At 54.0% G+C, this 25,296-nt stretch overlaps 1 protein-coding gene and 1 long non-coding RNA gene across 14 annotated transcripts in view; one reads left to right on the forward strand and one right to left on the reverse strand.

Annotated features, from left to right (window-relative positions):
* The window catches only part of Nfix (nuclear factor I X), a 97,094-nt gene that overhangs the window by 49,112 nt on the left and 22,686 nt on the right, over positions 1-25,296 (forward strand). For all 12 annotated transcript variants that reach the window (XM_063278304.1, XM_063278302.1, NM_030866.1 and 9 more), the window contains 3 exons: positions 24,313-24,375; positions 24,589-24,663; positions 25,013-25,133. In XM_063278304.1, the coding sequence (XP_063134374.1) occupies positions 24,313-24,375; positions 24,589-24,663; positions 25,013-25,133 (259 nt within the window). The remainder of the gene's footprint in view (positions 1-24,312; positions 24,376-24,588; positions 24,664-25,012; positions 25,134-25,296) is intronic.
* LOC102546551 (uncharacterized) lies at positions 15,144-24,972 on the reverse strand. 2 transcript variants are annotated; one of them, XR_005496695.2, is made up of 3 exons: positions 24,569-24,972; positions 17,179-17,354; positions 15,144-15,638 (listed from the first exon to the last, which is right to left on the reverse strand). It is a non-coding gene; the product is annotated as an uncharacterized LOC102546551 (long non-coding RNA). The 2 variants fall into 2 exon arrangements; XR_010060156.1 differs by lacking the exon at positions 24,569-24,972 and adding an exon at positions 21,812-24,562.

The following is a 25,296-nucleotide window of genomic DNA, read 5'->3' on the forward strand; positions in this document are numbered from 1 at the left end:
AAGCTGCTATTAAAAGCTTGTGTTTGGAATGGTGCAAGGACAGCAGCCCTTCCGTGGGGCTAAGACCCCGGGCTAGCCAGGCCTGGGACAGGGGAGCCATAGAATGTGTGCACTTCATGACTGAGGGTGCAGACAACAGGCAAGGCTCCCAGCTGGCAGACACCTCCAAGCAGCACAGGCCCTGGCTTCGTGTCCTGCAGACTCCATGCTGCAGGCTGTCTGATACTGGAGGGGCCTCTCGAGCATAGACACTGCCACTCTGAGGTATTCCTTGTGTATGAAGTGTGGGTGGGGGATTCTGATGGGGCCCCTTAGCAACCACTGCGGCTTATTGGAAGGGAAACACAGAAGGGGTTGTTCCGTGCTCAGCCTGGGTCTCAGAGCTGTGTAGTGAGCCACTTCTGAGGGGAAAGGATGTGGGGCCATCTTTATAGCGTAGGCCTTTTCAGTGGCAGCTTTTCTGCCCCCAGGGGTGCCTAGCTGTGCCTAGAGACACTGTTCTGTGGCGGATGCTACCAGTGTCCAACAGACGGAGGGAGGCCACGCAGTACCACCACAGCAGATGCTCTCTGGGCTTGGTGTCTGAAGTGTCAAAGTTGGGGAACCCTGAGCAGAGGAGAGTAGCTAGGGTGAATGAAACTGAGGAGCACCCTGGGGCCTCTCAGGCTGGAGATGCTCCTGTGCTCCCAAGTGTGGGGCCATGAGGTTGGAACACCAGTGGCAGCTACACCAAGGTGACAGCTCCCTTGTATCGACTCCCAGCTCTGTCCTGCCCCCCCCCCCCCCGCCATGGATTAACCCTTTTCTGTCGGACATTTCCCTCCTGCAGTGGCAAAAGCTACACCTAAGGTTGAAGAGTCTGTTCGTCTAGCCATCTGGGATGGTAGGTTCTGTTTTTGAGACAGGGCTGTACTATGTAGCTTAGGCTAGCCTAGAACTTGCAACCCTTCTTCAGCCTCGCTTAAATGCTGGGCTATAGACTTGCACCAACACACCTTGCCGGCATGACCTTACTGCACACGAGGAGCTTGGATCGAGAGACATAGGGCCTTATAGATGCTTCTGAGAGGGCAGGGGTGGCACTTTCCACTGCCCATCCTGAAAGGACACTGACCACACTTGGCCTCTCTCCCCTGTGTCTGTTGATAACTGGGCCAGACCCCATGCAGTGGAGGCCAGCTACTAATCCAGTGCACCTCTTCCGGAACAGGCCCTGAGGCTTCCCCTGCTCTTCTCTGTTTTGATGAACGTGGCCTGGTACCCTGAGGGCACTCTTCTCCCCAGTGCCACTCGGTTCCCACCTTTGACCCCTGCTGCATGCCTCCTGGGAGAGGGCCTGGGATGTGGTTCAGGAGGGGATATCGGCCTTGCAAGGGCTGCCTGCAGTGATGTGGGTGCAAGAACCTGGCTCTATACTTCAGGGTGTGTGCATTGCTTGAGAGCTTCTGTGCCCTCCCTGCCTGCCTCCGGTTTGCAATGTTTCATGTTTTCTGCAGACAAAGCACTGGATTTTCAGCTGTTGTGAGCGCTGCATTTCACAGCGAGTCCCTAATAGTGGAGTTACTTTGCATTCCCCCACCTCTTTTTTTTTTCCTTGACAGCTCCAACCTTATAATTTTACCTTCTCTTACCTCACCCTCACATGTGTTCCTTTTCTTCCCCTTCCCCTGCCTGGGGTTTCTGCCGCTCATCACTGGGGACCCCCTTTAGGAGGGCTCGCTCCTGACAAGAGAGGAGGGGCTCTCTGTCAAACATTGGGAGTTGATATTTTGTTTGGTGAAACGTCTGTACATGGGCTTGAAGTGGTGGTTCCACGCAGGGCCCCCGTGCACGGAGGATCTTTTTGTGTCTGCGTGTCTCCACACATGTGTCAGAAGCCAACAGGGAGGGATAAGGAAGGGAGGAAGGCAGGGCGTGTATTTCCAGGGAGCTGGGGTATATGTGAATCGCAGCCCCTGATCAGTAAAGGGCTCTGGGGTGGCTGTTTGCAAGAGCTGAGCTGGGACAGTGGGGGCTGTTCTCGCTGGCACCCGACTTCAGCATCCAACTGTCCTGACTCTCGAAGTCTTGAAGGTCAGTGTTGAAGACAGTTCCTCCTGCCCAGACCTGAGTGACTGGGCCTAAGATTGTGGGAGCCCACTTCTCCCTGTGCTAGGCCTCTATAAGGCTCTATCCTGCCCTTGTTTTAAAAGTGAAACCTCTGTTGCCTTCCATGGGCCCCCTTTCTAAGCTTACCTTTCCTCGGGTTGGCTTACAGCATTCTCTATGGAACCCCCGGCCGATTTGATTTTATAAGCTCAGCCACATCCGTTTTCCCCACCATTAGTTTTCCAGACCGCGGAATGCTCTGTCTGGAAGCTGCTCCACGGCCGACACCCTCCCCGAATCCATTTTGAGTAGCTCTTCTCTGGCCCCACTAGAAAATGTCGGCTCCAACTACACCGCGCTCACGAACAAAGGTGCGGAACGATTTTGGCTGCTTTGTCCAGGAAATAAATTCCTCTCTGGTGCCAGAAACCATTGAGTGGTGCCATGTGCTGGGCTTCAGGGCCCAGCACTGTGGGCAAGGTTACTGCACAGGACGGGCCCTGTGGAAGCTAGGGATAGGAGCCCATGAAAAGAGACCCTTGTGCATCTTGTGTTAGCTTTCTGTAGCAGACTTGTCCCCAGGCTTGGGGACGATGGCACCCCATCCCAGTTAAGCCTATGGTAAGCCTCTGAACCAGGCACTGTGTTTGGCTGGAAGCTGGGTGGGCCTTGTTATAGGACCCACCCACCAGAGGACCAGCTAGCCAGCAGCAGCTCTAAAACCTGTCCCCATGCACGACCGTTGATCATTCCCAATATCCGATGACCCCTAACTCTACTTCCAAGCTACAGACAGACAGACAGACAGACAGACAGACAGACAGACATCCTCATTGATACGTCTACCCGCAGCCTCACGAGTCATCTCCCTGGCCACCCGGCTTCCCTTTCTCTCTGGTTCCATGTTTTGTGAGACTCCCTCTCTCCTGAACCCCTCATATCCTCTTCTGAATTCTGCTTCTCATTCCCAGACTGGTGTTTTATTATTCTGCAACTCACAGTGTAACTCACTACCAGTGTTCCTGGGCTCGTAGTGATGGGTTTGGCTTGGGAAGCTTTGACTCTGCGATGGTTAGAAAACACACTCACATAGCCAGGCTTCATGATTACTGCATTTATTTATTTGGGCGGAGAAGGGCACACGTGCAACCCCAGGCATGCATCTGGAGGTTAGAGGGCAGCTCACGTGAGTCCGTTCTCTCGCTCCACCACGTGGGTGCCAGGGACTGAACGCGGGTCAAACTCAGCAGCAGGCACCAGTTAGCTTCTGAGCTGCCTTCCCTGCCCTCAGATACAGTGCTTCACTTTCAGCATTAAATCCAAGAAACTGCACCAAGCATCTAGCACTTTATCATAAAATAGGCTTTGTGTCAGAGGACTCCCCTTCTGCAGGCTCACGTAACTGTCCTGAGTACTAGGGGCCGTTTTTTTGTTTGTTTTGTTTAGTTAGACAGGGTCACATATGGCATAGGCTGACCTCGAACTCCTGACCCTTTTGCCTCACATCCCTAGTGCGTTCCCATTCCTGACACGAGTATGGGTTATGCGAAGAACTGATGTTTGGCACATTAAATGATACTCCACTAACAATACTTCCATTTATGGTGTCTGTCAGCAGAGACCAAGTCACTGGAAGCCGAGAAGCAACTGTACTTTATCTTAAAAACCTTTTATTAGCCTGTAGATGGTGGCACCACAACCTTGATCCCAGGGAGGCAGAGGCAGACAGATCTCTGTGAGTTTGAGGCCAGCCTGGTGTACAGAGTGAGTTCCAGGATGGCCAGGGCTACACAGAGAAACTCTTTCTCAAAATAACAAAACCAAAAAGTTCAAAACCCTTATTGTTGTTGTTGTTGTTGTGTGGGTGAGAGAGAATGCTGTGTGTGTGTCTGTGTGTGTGTGTCTCTGTGTGTCTCTGTGTGTGTCTCTGTGTGTGTCTCTGTGTGTGTCTCTGTGTGTGTCTCTGTGTGTGTCTCTGTGTGTGTCTCTGTGTGTGTCTCTGTGTGTAGGTCAGACGACAACAACTTCGTAGGATTGTTTTGTGCCTCCACCTTTCTTTTTTTTTATTTTATTTTTTTTAAAGATTTATTTATTTATTATATATAAGTACACTGTAGCTGCCTTCAGATACACCAGAAGAGGGCATCGGATCTCTTTACAGAGATGGTTGTAAGCCACCATGTGGTTGCTGGGAATTGAACTCAGGACCTCTGGAAGAGGCTCTTAACCGCTGAGCCATCTCTCCAGCCCGTGCCTCCACCTTTCAAACCCTGTCTTTAAGCTTATGCCGATAGCACCTGACTCTCTGAGCCTTCTCTCTGGCCTGTGACTGGATTTTACAGTTAAAACTGTATGACAGTCAGTAGACCCACCATGCTGTGCAGTCAGTGCCACTATCTAATTCTAGAACAATTCCATCATTCTGGGAAGAAGCCCCACATCTGTAAGTAGTTAGTCTCGTTTCTCCATCTCTCTCCAGCTCCTGATAACCACTGTTTTGCTTCCTTCTCTCGCATTTCATATAAATGCAAACATACAATATGTGGCCTTGGTGGGCAGAGTGTAATTATTTTCAAATTTCCTCCGTGTTGTATGTTGTAGCCTGTATAAGTGGCTTATTCCTCTGAAGGGTGAACAATGCTTCATAGTACAGAGCTGCCATGTTTTGATGACGAGGTCTTCCCATCTGTTTTGAGACAGGGTCTCACTACGGCTCCTGGCTATATTATATTCCTGGCTGTATGTCCTGGAACTTGCTAGATGGCCCTGATCTCACAGGGGCCCACCTGCCTTTACCATGTGTGCTGGAATGGAAGGTGCGTGCCCATGTCGATCATGTTTCCCCTTTTCTGGTAGTTGTAAACACTTCTGTAGTAGCATTTCTATTCATCCACATGTCCGTGTGGATATAAATTTCCATTCTCTAGCTGTCTGGGAGGGGAGCTGCTGCCTCCTAGAGATGTACAACTGCATGAAACGGGCAGCCAGTCCCACATTCTTCCTGTCTATGTTCTTGACCCTGAAAAGTGGTCCGTGATGACTCTTCCATTGCTGTGTCCCTCACCACCTCCGCCCCTACCCATGCCATGTATGCCAGCATCAGTTGTTGCCTGTAAGCCACAAGCCTACCTCTGGACTCCCACCCATGTTCTCTCTGCTTAGCCTCTCTCTTTTCTCGTATGTTTGAGAATCTCTGTCTCTTGTGCCCCAGCCCAGTTGTCACCCCTACCTCACTTCTCATCTCTTCACCTCCACAATGTGCCCAGCTTCCAGCTGCAGGGGTCTTTCTAGGCCAGTGTTTACGATCTGACGTGGCACCTAGTAGGTAGCGTATACTTTACACGCGCGCGCGCACACACACACACACACACACACACACATTTGTAAGGTGGTACACAAGATTTTCTGAGCATGTGTGCTGCTGAGCTAGGGGTTACTCTTGCCTGTGCCCTAAAGACGTGCAAACGAATATAGGATTGCAGTGTGTCTTGGGCTTTGCACTGGACCTCTGGGCGTCAACTCTTGTGTGGCCTGATGGAGCTATTAAAGGGGGAGAACAAGACAGGACCTCAGGAGCTCAAAGTGATGCTGAGCCCCAAATAGGTGACCTGCTGGTCTAGACTGACACACCCCCCCCCATAAAGGAGTTGCTGAGGAGCCTGAGGACAGATGGGACAGAGAGGAGGCGAGCCCTGAGGTGCCTGCCTGGCTCCATATCTGGTGGGCAGGTGGAGGTTGCCCTTAGGTGCCTTTAGGAGCCTAGAAGCAGGCGCCCAGCTGTTTGAGTACTGCACTGCGGTCCTATGGCTGAAGCCATCCTGTGGGCTTATGTACACTGTCCTGCACTGCACTAGCTCCCTTCGAGGCAGCTGGTCACAAGTGAATCACTTAGCTTAGTCTCTGCCAGATGGCCTGAGGTGGGTGGATGCTGAGGTGGGCATGGTGTCACCTCACTGCAGGCCCAGGGAGGAACAGGAGTGTGTCTAGGGGCTCACAAAGGTGGGGACAGAAAAGCAGGGAATGCCGTCTGACCCAGAAAGGGTTGTTTAATCCCAAGTGGGTACCTTTACTCCTGTCCCCGTAATTCTTTCCCTAAATAGGATCCCAGCTCAGGTCAGACACACACACACACACACACCTACAACAACCCTCCCCACACACATACACGTGTGCATTCCCCAAACCCCACACCATCACACACACACATACCACACATACACACACACACACCCCACACCATCACACATACACACACACCCCACACCACACACACATACATGTGCACCACATCCCCACCACCTCTGCATCCCCCACACCCCACACCATAACACACACACACCACACACACACACCACACACCATCACACACACACACACCACACATACACACACACCCCCACACACACACCACACACACACCACACACACCACACACTCATACATGTGCAGCACATCCCCACCACCTCTGCATCCCCCACACCCCACACCATAACACACACACACACACATACACACACCTTTTCCCCAAGCCCAGCAGGTTCAGAGAGCCAACAGCAGCAGCAAGTCTTGCCGAAAGTCCCTCCTCCTTCTCCACCCCCTCTGCCCTCCTCTCTCTGTTCTCCCTGGGCCTCTTCCCCACGTGGCTCATTACAACTCCAGTTGTTCAGGTCTTGACCTCAAGAGCCCTCCCTATTGACCCCTGACCAGCGATACTAATCTGTGTCAACAGGCCCCAGGGGTTAAAGAAACACAACCGCTGCTGGGCCTTAGCAGGTGCCTGGAGGGGGCAGGGCAGCTCTGGGAGTTGCTGGACACACAGGGACGAGCTTAGCGGCCCCCACCCCCACCCCGTGTCTACTCCCTCAGCTCCTTCTGTGTTCTTGGGCTTTCTCCTCCTCATTCTCCAACCCTCCTCTCTGGCTTTCCATTGCCTTCCTTTCTGTCCCTTTCCTTCATTCTCCTCTCTGCAGAGAGGATTTGAAACTAAGTGCCTGCTGCCATCCGGGTAGCATCCGGGTTGATACCGAGTCAGTAGCTTGCTGCCCCTTGCCCTGCTGACTGGCCCGTATTTTTTTTCTTTTTTTTTCTTTTTTTTTTTTTTGGTCCGGAGCTGGGGACTGAACCCAGGGCCTTGCGCTTGCTAGGCAAGCGCTCTACCACTGAGCTAAATCCCCAACCCCCTGGCCCGCATTTTTAGTCTCTTCTCTCCCTTCTACTTAATTTTTGCTTGGGATCGTCTTCCAGAATCCTGGCAAGGGACTGTTGAAATGCAGACCCTGCCCCCTACCCTGGGAGTTGTTTTGGACCCTGCTGGACCGGCCTAGGCTGCTCCTGCTTAGGGCTAAGTAGACAGTCCTGCTTCCATCCACACACTCACCAGATGGAGTCCCCTGTGCTTCTGCAGGGACATCCCAGTTCCCTTAAAGGAAGCGAAAAGCCACTGTGGTCACCCTGCCTCATTCTGTCTTTAGCCTCTAATCCATAAGATGTTCTTTCCCTCTGTGGCTCTGAAGCTCAGTCTGCTGGGGAAGAACACAGGTGGGGTATGGGGTGTGGGGTGTGTGTGGGGGTACGGGATGTGGGGTGTGGCCAGGGCAGGTATGGAGCAGGATGGTAGGAGAGAGCTGAGGGAGCCTGGTATAGTTACTGGGTGAGCGTGTGTTGAGAGTCTTTCTTGTTCTCTCAAGAACCAGAAAAGAGGACCAAATGGGAACCAGGCCGACTTTGGGCACCCCTGCACTCTTGTATGTACTCTTTCCTGAGGGCTGCAGCTCTCTTCTGATCTTGCTTTCTGTCCCTACTCCCCACTCCCCACACCCACTCCACTTCCCTCTTCTCTCTTCCTTCTTTCTGGCTCTGGCTCCCTGGCAGGCTAGAAAGCAATAGATAAACTCTACAGAATTTTTTTTTTTTATAAATTTCCCAAACTTTTCCAGATGCCAAGAAGGGGCCAGAGAAACCCTAGAATTGCAGAGCAAGGGGGTGAAGGACAGGAATCTGTCCCACAGCCTTCCTGTCCATCTGACTAACAGGGAGCAGATGATGCCAGTGCCATAGGTGGGCACCTTGGAGGTCAGACAGTCACCAACCCAGGGTAATGGGCTGAGAAATGGGACCCTGGCCCCAAGAGTGCCCTAAATTGGGCCTAGCAGGCGCCTACCACTGCCAGGGCCTGATTGTGTGTGTGTGTGTGTGTGTGTGTGTGTGTGTGTGTGTGTGTGTGTGTGTGTGAAGAGGTAGTGTGGGCACAGTGGTGTAGGGGTTGATCCCTCCCTACTCCCCCAAAAGGGTGCTGCCCCCACCTTTGCTGTTCAGTCCATCCACTCCCCGGACACCTCCTAAAACAAAGGCCTCTTTGTGGTCCTGGCCCACTGGCCAGCTGCCAACTGCATTCTTTGCGTGTTTCCTGAGCAAGGATCCTGGCTCAGTGGTTGGCTCCTCCCCCACCCTGCCTGAGGCCCCGGCTTGACTCTTGGTGGTTTCTCAAAGTCCCTTTTCCCTCCCACAGTTGCCATCTTCCCCATGGGTAGGTCCGACTGTCCTGAGAAGGGAGACCCCCAGAAAGGAGCCAGCCAAAGCGTTCAGCAGGTTGGGCTGGGCTCCGATGGTTTCTCAGTAAGAGCTAAGCATCCCCGTTCGTGTGACTAGGGACAGCACCAGGCTACACACACACTCACTGGCCAGTCAGTTCAGTATGGGCAGTATTGAGAGTGCCTCACCCTGGCTGCCCTTGGATTGGGCTGTGGACTGAGGGGCTGGCAGGGCCTTGGATGGTATACTTCCCTGAAGCTCTCAGGCTGGTTTCTGTTGCTGAGGCTGGCACCCTGGGGGGTTCTTTCCCTCAGGGATAGGGCTATATCCGCCCGCCTCATCTTTGTCTCTGCACGTGCGCGCCCTTGCTGGCACCTGTCCTATCCTATGCTGTAACAGCAGAGCAGCCTCCTCCTCCGGTAGGCACTGTGTGTGTGTGTGTGTGTGTGTGTGTGTGTGTGTGTGTGTGTGTGTGTGTATGGAGGGGGTAGCCTAGCTTTGGAGGTAGAACACTCTGAAATATAGGCAGATGCACACTCTTCAGTCACCAGTTGCTGTGCTACATGGTCACAATACTGTCCTAATGAAGTCCTAGATCTCTCCTTGCCCTGGGTCCCCTCCTCCCTTGTTAAAAAATGTTCATAATTTGGAAAGAAAAGGAACTTTTTACAAGCTGGCGAATCTAGAGAACTTTCCATCAGTTTTTTTCTGGCCTCGTGATGGGTGGGGTGCTTTTTTCCTTCCCTGCTCTCTTCTGCTCTTCTCATAATCTCCCCTCCCCCTTCCCACCAAACACACACACACACACACACACACACACACACTCACGCACATACGCACACTCACACAAACTCACACACATGCACACACACTCACACACTCACACACACACCCCTACCTACCTTAAGGAGACCTCACCACCATTCCTGGGAAGCTACAGGGGTTGAGGACCAGTCTGAACCCTCCTGGGCCAGATCCAGGCTCACCACCCCTCCCCCAGAGGCTATTCCACTACAGGCCTAGAATCTCCCAAGCTCTACAGAGCCGGTGCCAAGCGAGACCCAGGCCCAAAGCCTGCTCTCCCTCCCCTGAGAGCCCGCCACACTCTCCTGCTGGGCGGGGGTCCCCTGGGTCCAACACTGCCAGGGAGGGAGCGGGTGCTGAGCTCACTGCCTCGGCATCTGCCCTCCCCCCCACCTCTGGTGTGAGGGCCAGCCGTACTCCCGCCAGCGCCTCGCTCCCTAATAGCTTTTTAAGTCCAACCACATGTGTCTGAGGAGCAGAGCGGTGCCGCCCCTCCTGCCTCAGCTCTCCCCCTGGCTCCGTGAGACCACCCTCCACTTGTAGCGCCTGAGGCTGGGAGAGGGATCTGGCTCCCAGGCCCACCTGAACAAGACAGGCCGGTGACTGGCCTGAGAGTAACTCGGTAGGGTCACGTGAGGGCAGTGTTCTGGTCCTGGTCCTGGGGTCCCGGTTGGTGCCCTCTGAGCTTCCTGAGAGCTTGTTTATGCATATGCCTCAGTGCGAGGGCCTTGTGCCAGCACTGCTCTCCTTGAACCCAGCCCCATTGGAGTGACCCCACAGTCGCCTCTCTGACTCAGTACACGTGCGGTTCCCTGTGCGTGTGAGTGGTCTATCGGGAGGCCTGTGGGGTGCGGTTTCACAGGAGGGGAGTAAGGGCTGGGAACAGACCAGCAAGCAGGCCTGGGGTCCTAATGAGAAAATTGCTTCCAGCCAGCGAGCCCTGCTCTGCGGCTGAAATTGCATCCAGCCCCAGCCAGCTTGAGCTAAAGAAGACCCCGCCCTTTGGCAAGAGTTTGGAGCAGCTTGTGTACAACTCATTCTGCCTGCCCTTGCCCCATGCACCTAAATTGAGGCACCTTAGTCCCCCAGTCGCTTGGGCATGGCTGGATTCTGGACCCAGCCATCCTCATCCTCAGGAGGTAGAAGAGGGAGATTTCCTCCCCGTGGCACAGAGATCTGCAGCAGTTATAAACCCACTATGTGCAGAGGGCTCAGAGAGGGGCTGGGGTAAGCAAGGCCACCTGCCAAGTGGCGTTTGCCTCACAGAGAAAGGCTATCCAAGGAACCTCCGTTCTCTAACAGCCCAGGTATAAACCTGCCTGTGTGGCACCCTGTCTTCTAGGCTGCCTCTCCTATACTTCCAGAGCTCAGCCCCCTAGCCCTAGGCAGGACAATCCCATAGGTGAAAGACTGATTTGGCTGGCTTGCTTCTCTCTCCGTCCCTCGCTCAGTTCTGGTCTCCGAACAGTGCTAAACTAGCTGCAGAATTGTGGGACTCAAAGCAAAATGAAAATGCCGGACCTCTTGTTCAAAGGATAAAAATTTCAAGACAGTGATGTCAGAAACCAAGGCCACAAAGGCAGCTCAAGGCAGCTCGGTTTCTGAGGAGGAGAGTTGGTACCACATATATACTGCTGGCTTGGAACACTGGTTCCTCCTGATTGGACGGGAAGGTCCCTTACTGGTGATGAGGGAAACTTGTGGACTCTGGGGTCTAGGGGTAGGAATCTCTTCTTCTTTACCTGCAGGCTTTGTTCTCTGCTGATGCAACCCCCACCCCAACTCTTGGTCATCCTGCTTGGTGAATTTTAGAGGCGGTGGTTAGAGAGGAGGGAGAGAACACTACATGTATCGGGCTGTCAGAGCAAGATTGCCCTGGTCACCCCTGGAGAAGCAGAGATATAGAATCACAGCCCTGGGCCTGGGTAACCTGCCACTTGCTGGGCCAAAGGTGGTTCAGGTTGTCCTGTCCCCCTGGGTGGAGCCTTCAATAGCCACAAATTTCAAAAACTGTGGAAGAGAAGGGAGCTAGCAGGAGTGCTCAGGGAAGAAGGCAAGAGGAAGGAAACAACCCCATTGTCATCCCTAAATTACTGGCTGGGATGGCAGGGGAGGAGGCGGAAAGCCGACATTGTTTACTTAATTAAAAGTAAACAACAATTTGCCGCTGCCAGCCTCCCATTAGCTGTGCGTGGAGCCCTAGAGCAAAATGGAGCCTGACTTTAGGCTTATGCTCCCACCAAGCTGACATCCCCAGCCTTGGCTTTTCCCTGATAAAGCCCTTCCCACCCAGGTCCCTTTCCACTTGGGTCCAGGGGGGAAGGTGAACCAAAAACTTTCAGGGTCAGAATATGTGCGTTGAGACACTTTCGGGATATGGTGGAGACTCTAGCTTGCGCCTGTAGAAACCCCTGCTAGATACCACGGTCAGCCCAGGGTGGCAGCTAGGGTGAAGCAGAGGTTACTCCTCTCAGCCAGATGTTCGCTGAGTAAAGTCCACACTACCTAGAGGCCAGGGGCCTCTCTGCCCACCTCCCACGTTTCCCTTTTAGCAGCTTATAAGCATCCTTCTTCCTTCTTTTTGGCTTTGCTCCCAGAAGGGGGCTGCTCAGGACTTCTAGAGGGCTGTGGAGAAAGTCAAGCTCCTCAAGGGCTGTGTGAGAGGGCTGCTGGAATGCACCCCCTCTCCTCCAGGTTAAGACAGTTTCAGGTAATACACACACATACTGGGGAACTCACATAAATAGAGAGAGTGAATGTGAAAGGTTATGGGGGAGCTTCCGATAGCTTCTGGGGCCTTGGGGGAACATCTTTTCAAGGTCTGTCCCCAGCTCTCCTGCAGGGCCTGTCTCAGTAATGGAGAATGCAGGTTTCAGTCTGGATCTTGCTTAGGCATGACCTTAGAGGCAGGTCACCTGCCGAGAGAAAGTCACAAAGGCACAAGAGTATGTGGTACACACCAAGGTCCTTGTCCTTTGTAGAACACTCTCAAGTCTTTTGGGAACCAAGTGACCAGGTGGGGTTGTAGCTCAAAGAAAAGAGGCTGGCCACGAACATACAGCAGGGCAGATGTGAGAAAGACCTATTGGTGCATGCGTGGAACCACAGGATTCTACAGCTGCCCTAAGAAAGGCAGCCTAGGCCCCTGCAAACCTTTGTGATTGTGCAGACATTTTGGTTGGGGTTTGCAGGAGGCTTAGCACCAAATGAGCAGAGGCCTGGGATGAGCCACACATGGGCGGCCCACACACAGCACCCCAGATAGTGTTCTGGTCTCAGGGTCCACAGTATGAAGGTTAAGAAGACATTCATCCTTCCAAGATTTCAGTTCTTTCTTTCTTTATTCCCTTTTCCTCTCCTCATCTTCTTCCGGGGTCAGGACACATCTGTACACACCGCGTGCACACACGCACACTCACAGATCTCAGGAATCACACACATCAGGACATTCACAGGCACTGGCACACAGAACAATCTAGGAAGTTGGTCCTGCGCTTAATTGAATTAAGGGGCTGGGTTTGGCAGGACATTGTGTATCTGAGCTGCACTTTCTTACATGAGGCAGGAGGCAGCCACTCAGGCCCCCTGTGCAAGCTGTCCCTTCCTCCTTTTCTCTCCAGCCAGGATCTCCCTTGCCAAAGATCATGCACAGAGACATCCCTCCCATTCGCTTGCTTTCTCCCCATGTTACCCCAATGCTCAGCTGGTAAGAGTTGAGAGCCAGCCGGGGCCTCCTGAGAAGGTGCTTCCAGACTGAGGTTGGGGCACTGTCAGGGATAACAGGCCAGTCTCTCCTCCAGGTTCTCATCCTCTATTTGCACGGTAACTGCAAGGTACTGCAGATTAGGAAGTGGCACAGGCCTTTAATCGCAGCACTCAGGAGGCAGAGGTAGACAGACCTCTGTGAGTTCCAGGACAGCCAGGGCTACACAGAGAAACCCTGTTTTGGGGGGTAGGGGGTGTGAAGCAGTCTTTCAGTCTTTGCTAAATTTAAACCACTGGCTGCTAACTGAGAGATAGGAATGGCTTGCTTTTGATACTGAGGCCAGTAGCCCTGTGGAGGCTCAGGGTGCTGGGAACGGAAGCCCTTCCTCACGGTAACTAGGTGGGGTAGGGTGCAGCAAACTGACTACTGTCCCTTAGAGTATTGTCTCCTCTGGCATGCATTCCCATTTCAGTCTCTGCTTTGCCAGGGTCTCGGGCATTGTCAAGGCTTGCTCTGAGAAGTCCTTATCAGTCTAATTTTGGTCACTGGAAAAGGCTCATCAGGAGTGAGGACTAGAAGACCATTAGGCCAGCCTCCCTAGAGCCATTTCCCAGCACAGCACTGCTGGGTCCTGCCACTGCTCTGCCCCAAGTCCACAGCTCAGAGGAAGCCCCAAGCTTAAGCTTAAGCTTAAGCCCCTCTTCCCTCTTAACAGAAAGCAGTGAAGACATCCAGGGAACCACCGCAGGGATGGGCCCTTCCGAAGCCCAGTGGGTAGGGGCTGCTTCCCTCCACTCTGTGCTGAGGTCAAGGACTGGCCAGTGGATGCGGAAGCAGCCAGGCTTAGCCAGACCCTTCGAAGTAATCTGTACTACCCAGGGTCAGGGGGGCTGCAGGGCTGGCCTCACCTCAACTAACCTCTAGGCGGAACAAAGGGGCCTTTCTCTGCTTGCAGCCGGGAGGGTGTGCCTGCCTGTTTCTGCTTTCCTCAAGAGCCCAAGTGTTGCTGTGCTTTTGTTTTTGTTTTTGTTTGTTTTTTTCTCTCCTTGACGTCTCCATTTTCCTAATCTGGCTTTCAGTCTCCATCTTTTCACTCCTGCAGTGTGGGTGGTAGGGTTTTTCCTTTCCAAGTGTAAAGACAAGTTAGCACCAAGAGGTGAGGGCATTCAGAGTACCTTGGGAGCACTCTTAGGGTCAACAACAGACAACTCTCAAGTGGGAAGCAGCTTACTGGGGCCCGGATGGGCCCAAGGATCACACCCCTGTGGTCCAAACACCTGGCAGCCTCACCTTCTGCTTCTCCTCACCCACCTCCCTCTTGGAGGCCTCCTTCCATCCGGTTCCCCACTGCAAGCTGATCCTATTCAAGGTGCGTGGCGATCGCAGCCCTGATCACATCCCGGGATGTGCTTGTGCAGTCATGGGAGCCGCTGTCTCAGGCAGCTCCGTCCGTCCAGATACAGACGTGAGGTCTGGTGGTCATGCTGGGTTCTTGCCCTTCCTGCTGGGCCCAGCGCCTGTTCAGAGGGAACCGTCTACGGAACTTCTGGGCCAGCACCCCATGAGCTCGCCCTACTGTGACCGGTAGAGGGCAGCTAGTGTTAACTCGCTGCGCCACCTAGCTACCTTGTTGGGGAGTGCAACGTGAAGCTCCTTGAGCCCCCGCGGGATCCTTAAGGACCTTTGGCACCTGCTAGCCCGCTGGATAGGTGGATTAGTCATTGTATTCCGAGTTCAATGTATACGTACGTAGTACTTTCTATGAAATCATCCTTAGTGAAAGTCAAGTCCCCACTTGACATCTCATCTGCGTGGGTCCAAGCTGTATTGCATTAGGCCAGAGATTCAGAGTTAGCCAGGCATGGTTAGTGCACCCCTTTGATCCCAACAATCTGGAGGCAGAAGCAGGCAGATCTCTGTGTTCAGGGCTAGCCTGGTCTACAGAATCAGTTCCACAACAGCCAGAGCCACAGTGTCTGAAAAAACCCAATAATAATAATTAATAATAATAAAATAGCAGCAGAGAAGCTTTTATTTTAAAAAACCAACAACACAAACACTTAGAGTCAAGATCCCAGGTCCTTCATGTCTTGTCTAAATGGCTCTTGCAGCCTTTGGGTCTCTAAAGTGGCAGAGGAGTAGGCCATGGGCAGAGTACTCTCTTGTCTTGCCTAACCTGGGCTCCTCCTGTCCATCGAATCCTTTGATGGGAGGCTCGGCTCAGGTTTACAGGGTTAAAGGTGGAGACAGGAATACAGCCTATCTTCAGCAGGGGAGGAAGGTGCCAGCTAGCGGTGCTCTGTCCCCTAAGGGGTGCATCAGGGTAGAAGCCACGGTTGCAAGAAGGATCTAGAAAGGGCTCTGAGTCTTTGAGAGGTGGTAAAGACGAAGCAGTGAGCACAGTCACGAGGCCTTAGCCTCATGGGGCTGATGGTTCAGGCCTGTCTGCCAGTGCTGGCCCAGCCGGAGGGTACCCAGCGGGTAAGGTTTGAAGACAGGACTGCTAGGCCTGTAGGTGGGAATTGAGTCCTGCTGAAATATCTGGTTATGGGATGTGTCTGTGTTTGCCCCTCTTTCTGCCCACAGCCAGAGGGGAGGTGGCCAGGGGTGGGGATTTCAATGCAGCCTGCCCTTTATGGTGAGTCAAGGCAGGTGGGCTCTCCTATATTCTTTCCACTAAGTCCCCAGCATTCATGGACAGGAGTGGGCCGCAGGAGGACTAGAGAAGCCCAGGGTAGCAGAGGTGCAGAGGCTCATGTCCTGTCCCTCCATCTCTGTCCCTTGGGCTCCATGTCCTATGGTAAAAAGGCTGCAGCTTGGGGGCTTTCTCTATACTAAGCTGAGAGGACTCTCTTCTCACATTTTCTTCCTCTTCCTCCCCCCTCCTCTTCTACCTCCTCCTCTTGCTCCATTGAAATCTTGTGGGTGGGCATGGAGGCTCCCAGTCCCAGCTCAGCCCCTGCCGAATGCTCTTCCTCACATAGACTAGCAGCAAGAAGCAGTTCACTCAGCTTCTCCCCGGCTGCCTCCTTTGCCTCCTCTGGCTTCCTCTGGCTTTTGGCATGGGCCTCCCCACAACCCCCCACAATGCTGCTTGGCCTGGCCCTAATTCCTTCCCTAGGTCTTCCCTTCTATATTATGCTCCTGGGCTAGGGTTTGCCTCTTCCTTGGAGCTCCTGCTGGTCCCAGGCAGCGACCTATGTGACCTTCAGAGCCTCCGTCGCCCCTCTCATCCTAGGGCTGGCATTAGGGACTGACTACTTCCCTTCCTGAGTAATCGGACCAAGGGCAAATGTGTTTGGCTGGGGTGTGGGGGGTGCTACCCAGCCCTGGGAAGGGGAAACACTATTAATAGCTTCAGGAGCAGCTGGGGATGGGGGTGGGTATCTGGCTAGCCCAGCCTGGCCTGGCCTGGCCCAGGCTGGCCTGGGCAACTCAAAGGTCCAGAAAGGGCAATGCTTGAAATAGAGGGAGTGGGGGCGGGGCTCAGCTTCACGGGTCCCAAACTGGGGCGGGGGGTGGGGTGGGCACACGTTCCCCATCCCCAACACTGCTTTTCTCTGGCTTGTGGTGTACTGAAAGCATTCCCCACTGTCGGTTTCTACCCAGCACCTTGAGGAGGGGCAGTTCTTAGGCTAGGGGCTACATGTCTGGACCCCATTGTCATGTGATCCCTGGATCCAAGCCCTCAGAAATGCTAGACACGGCTGCCGGCAAACTATGGCACCAGCCAACCTTGCCAGGAGTGGGTTTGTCTATAAAGAAGGCAGGGCTGCGGGCAGCAGGAGGTGGTGCCTGCCATCCTAGGCCAGGGTCTGTGCTTTTGGTTTCTTCAGCTCTCTCCACTCCAGGATTGAGCAGGGCAGAGCGGGGCAGGGCAGGGCAGGGGAGGGCAGAGCAGGTTGTTGGAACCTCAGAATCCAAGGGCAAGCCCTGTGCTCCCCACTTCTCTCTTGGCCTTGCCCATCTCCTGGGGTCTTTCCCCATCCCTCCCCATGTGGTGAGCAGCCTCAGACCATTTACTAAGGACTGCTGTGGGGAGGACATACCTATATCATGGGTGCGTCTGTGTTTGCCCTTTAGTGGCTGAGAAACCCCCTCTGCTGCTCTTCACAGAAGGTAGTGATCCAGGCCCCATCACTCACTACGGGGGGCCTCTGGGTCCAAAAAAACTGCAGTCTCAGATGTATGTCACCGGTGAGCTGAGGTGGCATCTGAGCAGAGCCTGACGGGGGTGGGGAGATGGTAGCATTTCATCAAGTGGAGATGAGAAATGGCGATTGCATATAAGAACCAGCAGAGTCTAGGGAACTGCTGCTCAGAGCCAGGCTTTGGGCCAGGAGCTGTGGTCCATGCTCTTTATCCAGAGACCCAGCAGGCAGGTGCTAACCGTTACCTGCAGCCGAGCAGCCAAGGCCACTGGACCGGGAAGCTCTGGAACATGGAGCTTACTTGAGTTGAATGTGCCATCGCTTGCCTGCCTTCTTCTGTCTCCCTTTGCCTAGATGTCTCCCTTTGTCTCTCCTCTGTGCTAGGATAAAGTCAGGGTCTCCCGGTTGGTATAGGACCCACATAGTTCTCCAGCAGCCTAGTTCCTTTCCGGGAAGGTTTAGACTCGGACAGAAGAGGAAGGGGAGGTGACCTGGACCAGGTGGCCTCTGCCTCTCCTCAACTCTGAGATTCATACCTGCTCTTTCCACCCTGTGCTGCCTTCTACCCACGTCTCTGATGGGAGCTTGGCTCTGGCGGGATTCCCTGCTGTGGCACCTCTGAGATGCCCCGCTGGGATGGGTGTGACTGCCCACCAAGCCGTGGGTCCGCTCGCTCACTCGCTCGTTCACTCCTGGTCCTTGAGTTGCTGGTTTTATAAGTGGAGCTGCCATGCTTCCAGGGGGCCCATTAGGCTGGTGTCTTTGCATCTTCCCCTGGGGGAACTCTGTGACCTCACTTCTTTCCTCTCCTCTGCTGCCCTCAGCCTGCCATCCCTGAGCACTCCAGTCCCCTGTCCCCCTCGTTCCACTGCTCAATGCCCATTTCTGTCTCCAGTTCTCCCTAGGCCTCTGGCGGCCGGCAGATACCTGGCAGGGCACACCCAACAGTTCATGGCAGGAGAGGACCTCCCTGGAAAGCCAGACTGTCACAGGGGCAGAGGGAGATGGAACCCCAGCTCTTGCTTTCTAGGAGAGAAGCATGAGTTAGGAGCACCTTCTCCCTGTATGAAAGTGGAGGTGGGAGTCTTGGAACTGAAGGGTGGGTGATTAGGGTTCTGTTTCCACAACATGAGTGATTGTGAGGAAGGGCTTGCAGCTCTTAAGCAAATGATCATCATGGGCTGTAGTAAGAAGGCAGGCCAGTGGTTTACCCTCAGCCTGGGGACCTGCAGACTCATCTCTGCTCCTGCCATGGTATCAAGGAGCAGGGGTAAAATGTCACCTTCCCGTGCTATCTCTAGTCCACTGGGTCCCTGCTGTCCAGCCCTCCGGTGGAACTTATGTCCCTGTGGTTATGACTTATTCACCTCCCTTTCCTGAAACTTATTCCTTCTGGAACCCCCTACTCCCCTGACAGGGGTCTCAGGTCAAAGCCAGAGCCCTCGATGTCTATGAGATGAGGTCACGGTGAGGGTATAGAGGAAGGTTGGTAGACACATGCTTCACCCTCTGAGGCTGTGATTCCGGGTCAAGTTCCTGCTCCCGAAACGGTGAGAATCTAGAGGTGACAGGAGGGATGTCCCAGCCCTTGGACAGCTTTGGATTGTGTGTTTATGCTAGCTTGGGCACACAGGGAAGGAGAGGAGACCTGAGAAGCCCCTTGTCTCCCCAGCCCCACCTCCCTCTGCCCTCCGGCTGCCCTGCACTCTCAAGGACTTCCTCAGTCCAGGTCCCCAGTGTCCTGTTTGCTGAGACAGGGAGAACCCCTTTGTGACCCTTCTCCCAGCCCCCCATCCACTGCAGCCCCCTCCTCAGGGTGTCTCAGATTCTCTGACTTGGGTTTCAGGAGGTACAATAGTCACATTCTGCAGCTCTGATTGCTGCAGGCTGGGCCTCTGGCTCTCCTTGAGATTGGGTTTCCTGTGCCCTGGACACTCCGGAATCACAGAGGAGGGGGGCAGAGGCAGGCAGATGAGATGCAGCCCTAGGGAGGGCAGGAATGGGAATGGAATCACACCCCTGCCTGCTTCTGGACCAGCAGTTTGCCGTAGTTGGAGTGTCCCTTCCTGTGGCTGTTCATCTGACTCTACCTTGCCTTGAGGGGCTGGCGGCATCTGCAGGTGGCATGTGGGGCTGGGGGTATAACGAGAGGTCTCGTCTGAGTGTGTCCGAATGCCTAGGTATGCTCTTGGAGAACAGCAGAGGCCGATCTGTGCACCCCTCCTGGCCCCTAAAGAATATGTTGGGTGAAGTCCATGGAGGCAGCTGGCCAGCGGGCTACACGCAGCTGCCCCTTGCAGAATGAGCTTGTTTCGCGTGGGAGCCATGGAGTGTTGGCTGTAGTGAACAGGAATTCCTCCCTCACTTGCTAGGAGCCATAAATACATCCTTGTCTGTGGTTGGAGATATATATATATATATATATATATATATATATATATATATATATATAATATACATCAGGGTTTTGGGCAATGCTGGGCTCTGGCTATGAGAGCTTGCCCTCCAGAGCTATGCTTAAGATGGTTCTCTCCTCCCACACATACACACACACACACACACACACACAGAGAGGGGGGGGGGGATCCGAGAGAAAGCCAAAACAGCAAAAGCTCAGGGGCTAAGAGCATCGACCTGAAGTGGGGCAGGAAGGGCAGCTTTATGGGGAAATTTTTTGCCTGTTCCAAGACATTGAGGGGCATGGGGAAAGGAGGGGCTCATGCTGTCCCCTGTCAGTTGCATGCTGTCCAACACCTGCAGTCTGTAAGTTGTAATAGCAGGGGAATGACCTGTGGGATAGGCTTGACTGGAGAGCAGGCAGGAACCTGCAGTAAAGGTCCTTTTGTAGAACCCACTTGGGCCCGTGCCCAGTCAATCCAAATTCATCATCTAGCATGTTCCTTCACAGCTCTGCCTTCCACATACCCTGTTGAGTAGCCAAGATGGCTTGCAGGGATGGCCTCTGCTCATACCTTGTAGGAGCAGCCTGGGTCCTCAGAGAAAGACAAGAGCTGTGCCCTTGTCTGTCACCAGTGGCCTACAACCAACCACCCAACAGTACTGAGAATGAACTGTGCGCTCTCTCCAAACCTGGCCCAGGCGGGCAGGACCAAGCTGTCAGGGCCTCTATCAGACACGGGTAGGGCTCCGTTCTCAGGTGGTTGCATTTGAAGGGCAGAGTGAGAGATACTCTAGAACCTGGAGGAGTTTGGTCTTCTACTCCAGTACTCAGGAAACCATTGGATTGTCTTGGGTTGGGTCCAGGAGAGGTGGTGGTGAGCCCTCTGTCCTGGTTCCTTCTCTGAAGGAAGTTGTAAGAGCTCCAGGCTCTGTAGAAGGGGAGTGGCGGGAGGAGCTGTTTTCTTTTCCCAGCCTGGGCCAGACTGCTCTGAACAGAGGAGACTGGAGCGGTTTAGCCCTTGCTTCCATGGCAGCCAGACTGGAGAGGCTGAAGCAAGAAAAGCCCCCAGGAGACACGGCCACAGCAAACTGGGGGACCAGTGTGACAGTGTCCAGGGTGGGCTGGGCGGGACAGGATAAGAGATGAAGCAGCACCTGCCTTCCTCATATGAGCCAGGATCATCCCTGTCTCTCCACTGTTCCTTGGGCCACCAGCTGGCCCATTGTCCCCAGTGAGAAAGCAGACACTGGAGGGGGGTTCTGTGTGGGCCGGAGCTCACCCACTGTCAGGGGCTCCCAGAGAAGAGTGTCGATGGGCTGGGGACAAGGAGGGAGGAAGGGAGGTGGCTGAGGCGAGAAGGCAGACAAGGCATGGCCAGACAAGAGAGGCCACCCTCCACCTCCAGAGTGGAGGACTCAGCCCCCACTGCACTGCCTCAGGTCCCCTCCTGTGCGTTTGGCAGTGGGCAGTGTGCAAGGCCTGTGAACAGGAGATAAAGAGTTCAGGCAGAGTATTTTTTCTCACTAACCGTGGATTTGTGTGTTTGTTCAGCTGGTGGCTCTGATAAGCCCCATTCTGCCTGATAAAAGCCAAGCAGCTATGAGGCGGGGCCAGGGGAGGGGTTATTGTAAAAGGCCTTCCCTCTCTCTGTCCTGTTACAACCTCCTCCAGGGGTCCCAGGCAGAAGAGCGTGTCAAGGTGCCTGGACACTCTGTGGCATGCTGCCCTGGGGTGTCCAGAACAGGCACAGACCTTGTTTTAAGGCATCCCAGATCATCCACCACATGGGAAAGCTGGCCGCTGGCTCCCATCTCTGGATGGCAGGATGTCCCTTGGCTGGCCCCTGAGCCTGACCACTGAGGACCCAGTGGCCTCTCCGATTCCCTGCCAACCCCATCTCATGTCTACCCAAGATGTATCCTTAGCTGACGTCCTTTACTTCCAAGATACCGTTGGTCCTATTGGGCAGGGGTCCATTCTTGCTCAATGGTAGGTCCTTGGGCCTAGACTTGGTACTCAGAGTTTCAACTGCCTTTCACGAAAGCTACAGTGTTGCCAGGGCACCGGCTTCATTCTCCCTGCCCTTTCACGGCACAGGCAGGGATCATAAAAGCTGAGGCTAGTACAGACCTGCAGGACCCTGGCTGCAGCTGCCCTGGCTCTAGGGCTGGCTCCTCTGCCTGTGAGTCTACATCCAGACATCCAGTGTGTCTGCCTTTTGTCCTGGAGCTGAGCTGAGCTTGTTGGGGGCTGGTGGTGGCGGCATTGTGGCAATGCTGGCTAAGGCCGCCAGCCATAAGATGGCTGCCAAGGTCTAAAATGGCTGCCAGCAGCGCCCAGAGCCACGCCTAGTGGCGCGTGGCAGCCGGCCTCATCCTCCCCGGCTTCTCTGTTTGCTCCTTTCTATGAACTAATAGTAATAACAGCAGCACCCTTTTGGGAAGTGTCCTGGTTTAAAAGGATTTCCTGTCTGTCGCACTTTCCTGGAGCCCCATTTGTCTCTGCCGTAGTCGCCTCGCTGGCGCACCTCCATCTCTTTGTCACGTCCTCTACTCTTTTCTGTCCCTTGGCTGGATGTGCACGCGCGCTTGCACATGCGCACGCACATGTGCGCGCGCACACACCCGCACACTCACACAGCCACGCAGCTCTCTCCCACTCTATTTGACTTTTTGCAGTGGGCCAGTTGCACTCCTACGGGATGGACTCTGAGCCCCCTCAAACTGACCCAGACTTGGTCTTCGGGGCTCTGTCGGTCCCAGGCTGGGTGGGATTCATGGCAGCCTATGGGCAGTAGAGTGTGTGCCATGTATCCTTTGATGGACTCAGCCTGCCAGTCTTGCGGCTGTGCCCTTCTTCAACATGTTGGGTAACTTCATAGTGGGATCACAAGAAGGCCGGAGCAGAGACAGCCTGCCACCTAGACCCTTTGGCTTCCGTTTGCACTGGCTTGGACTGGCTTGGACTTGCGTCAGACCCAGGTCCAGAGAGTAAGAAGAAAATCCATATTGTGTGATACCGGGGTACAGTAAGATCTCAAGATACAGCTAGGGCTGGAGAGATGGCTCAGCGGTTAAGAGCACTGACTGCTCTTCCAAAGGTCCTGAGTTCAAATCCCAGCAACCACATGGTGGCTCACGACCATCTGTAATGAGATCTGAGGCCCTCTATTGGTGTGTCTGAAGACAGCTAAAGTGTACTCATATATGATAAATAAATAGATCTTAAAAAAAAAAAGATACAGCTAGAGATTCTAGGAGGAGGTCCTAAGCGCCCCCTCCATGGCAAACAATGCCAAGCAAAGAGGTGACTGACCCACAGTGGCATAGAAGGATGCACCTCAAATGGGGGAGGGGGAGAACTTGTGAGCACTTTCCTCATGACTTCTACCTCTTATTTCATAGCAAGATTTACTATTATTTTTTGGAATTTAAAAAGAAAAAAAAAAGAGAGAGAACTGGGCTGTAGCTCAGTGGTAGAGATCTGCCCTTGCACACATGAGGCCCCAAGTTCAATCCCCAGTTCTGCCAAAAGAGAAAAAAAAAAAAAACTGAACAAGATGAATTCCCAGCCACAGATGTAGAGGGCCTTGACTCTTACAGGACCCACCAGCCCCACCTAGAAACCCCACCTAGCAGGCTATTACATGGAACTGTGGGTGAATGGCCCAGCGGCCCAGCTAGGATGACTGGGCCAGAACAGGGCACAGTGTCAGATGCCACCCCTGTGGTCCTTATGCATAGCTTAGGTCTTCACCAAGCGCCCTACAACCTACCTCAGCACTCCCACCCTCTCACCAGCTGTCGTGCCCAGGCATTCTGGAGGTCCCCATCTTGCCCCTGGCACACACAAAGCCTTGGAGGACCTAGGGGGCGAGGGTGGGGGGGCTTTCTCAAGCTCGGCAAAATATTCACACACACACTCCACCCTGCCCCCAGCCCTCTGTGAGCTTCCACCACACAATAGGCCCTTGTCTCAGGGCTCCCTCTGAGCAGCTGTGGCAATGGGGCATGAGACAGCCCAGACAGGCTGGCACAGAATGGGTGGCAGCAGGGCACACCTCCCCCCTCCGGGTTGCCAGGCATTGCTTGTAAGCATAAAGGTGAGACGGAGGGGCATGAGCCCACAGGAACAGCATCAATTAATGGACTTAGGGATGGGAATGCCCCTCTGGGAAAGGGAGGGCCCGGGGGTCTGCCCTGTTATGGACGGTGCCCATTACTGGCTTCTTTCCTCCTGACTTCAGACTCCTGGTCAGTGCTGTCTATCTATGTATGCCGACTCTGTCCGTCGGGGCTCATTGAGCAGTTTCTGGAGGTAGTTTGGGTTGTCACAACTAAGGTGCTATTAGCATGTGGTGGGTAGAGGGCAGAGATCCGCTGTACACTCTGCCCAGGATGCCTCTCCCTCTGCCACAGTGACCAGCCCAGCCCAAATGTTGGGTGAAGTACTTATTGTCATTGTTCACCCCAGTGCTCCTGGGCTAGCTCTAGAGCCTGGGTTAGCCCTGGAGCCTGGGTGATCAAGGTCTACTGCCTGGAGTCGGTGCCCAAGGCTAGAGGGTTCCTGCTTGGTCAGTGATTGTATGAAACTTTTCTCCTGACCCTTTCTCCCTTTTGTTTCTCCTGCAGAATCCGGACAATCAGATAGTTCAAACCAGCAAGGAGATGCGGACATCAAACCACTGCCCAACGGTCAGTGTCCACCTCATTCTCCTTCCCTTTACCCAGCTGTCCACTGACTTGGGCTGCCATCCAAGGAGGGAGGCTTCACCTGATGTGTTTCCTTTTCAGAGGACATTTGAGGGGTGGTGGGGAAGCCCTGAAGGATAGGAGTTGAGCAGGGGGAAATAGGTAGGCACCCCCATCACGGTCTGCCTCCACTCACCAGCCATTTTCTTTCTTTAGGGCACTTAAGTTTCCAGGACTGCTTTGTGACGTCTGGGGTCTGGAACGTGACAGAGCTGGTGAGAGTGTCACAGAGTAAGTGGCGTGTCCTCTCAGGGCCAGGGACAAGGACCAGGGTGCAGAGGTGGTTTTCAGATCTCACAGGGCTATCTTAATGACATCTTGGAGTCTTTCTGTCCCTTCGGCCCTGAGCTGGGAGCAGCAGTTGGCCAGAGAATCCTGTCTCTGACCTCTGCTGTGGGGGCAGGGAACCCACAACCAAAGGTTCTTCCCTTATACCCCAACCAGAAAACCCCACCTAGGAAAGGGTTCTTCCTAGCCTAGACGTCACAGGGAGCTTTTCCTGGGCTTCTGGGAAGAGGCTCATGGTAACCTGGGGTCCGCAACAGCATTTCCCAATCTCACCAATCTCTCTGTCTTCTAGCTCCTGTTGCAACTGCATCAGGGCCCAACTTCTCACTGGCAGATCTGGAGAGCCCCAGTTACTACAACATAAATCAAGTGACCCTGGGACGCCGGTCCATCACCTCCCCTCCTTCCACCAGGTAAACACAGACTATGGCCTTGGCGCCTTCCTAGCTGCCTCCCTATGGCTTCAACAGCTGTTCTTCGTGGACTGGGTTCTCCATATCATCCTGCTCAGCCACGCATGAACTCCCTGCCTTATGCTCTCGTGGGATACTTGATCATAAACATAACCCATAAGAA

The sequence above is a fragment of the Rattus norvegicus genome, chromosome 19 (genome assembly GCF_036323735.1).
Source record: "Rattus norvegicus strain BN/NHsdMcwi chromosome 19, GRCr8, whole genome shotgun sequence".
Classification (NCBI taxonomy): Eukaryota; Metazoa; Chordata; class Mammalia; order Rodentia; family Muridae; genus Rattus; species Rattus norvegicus.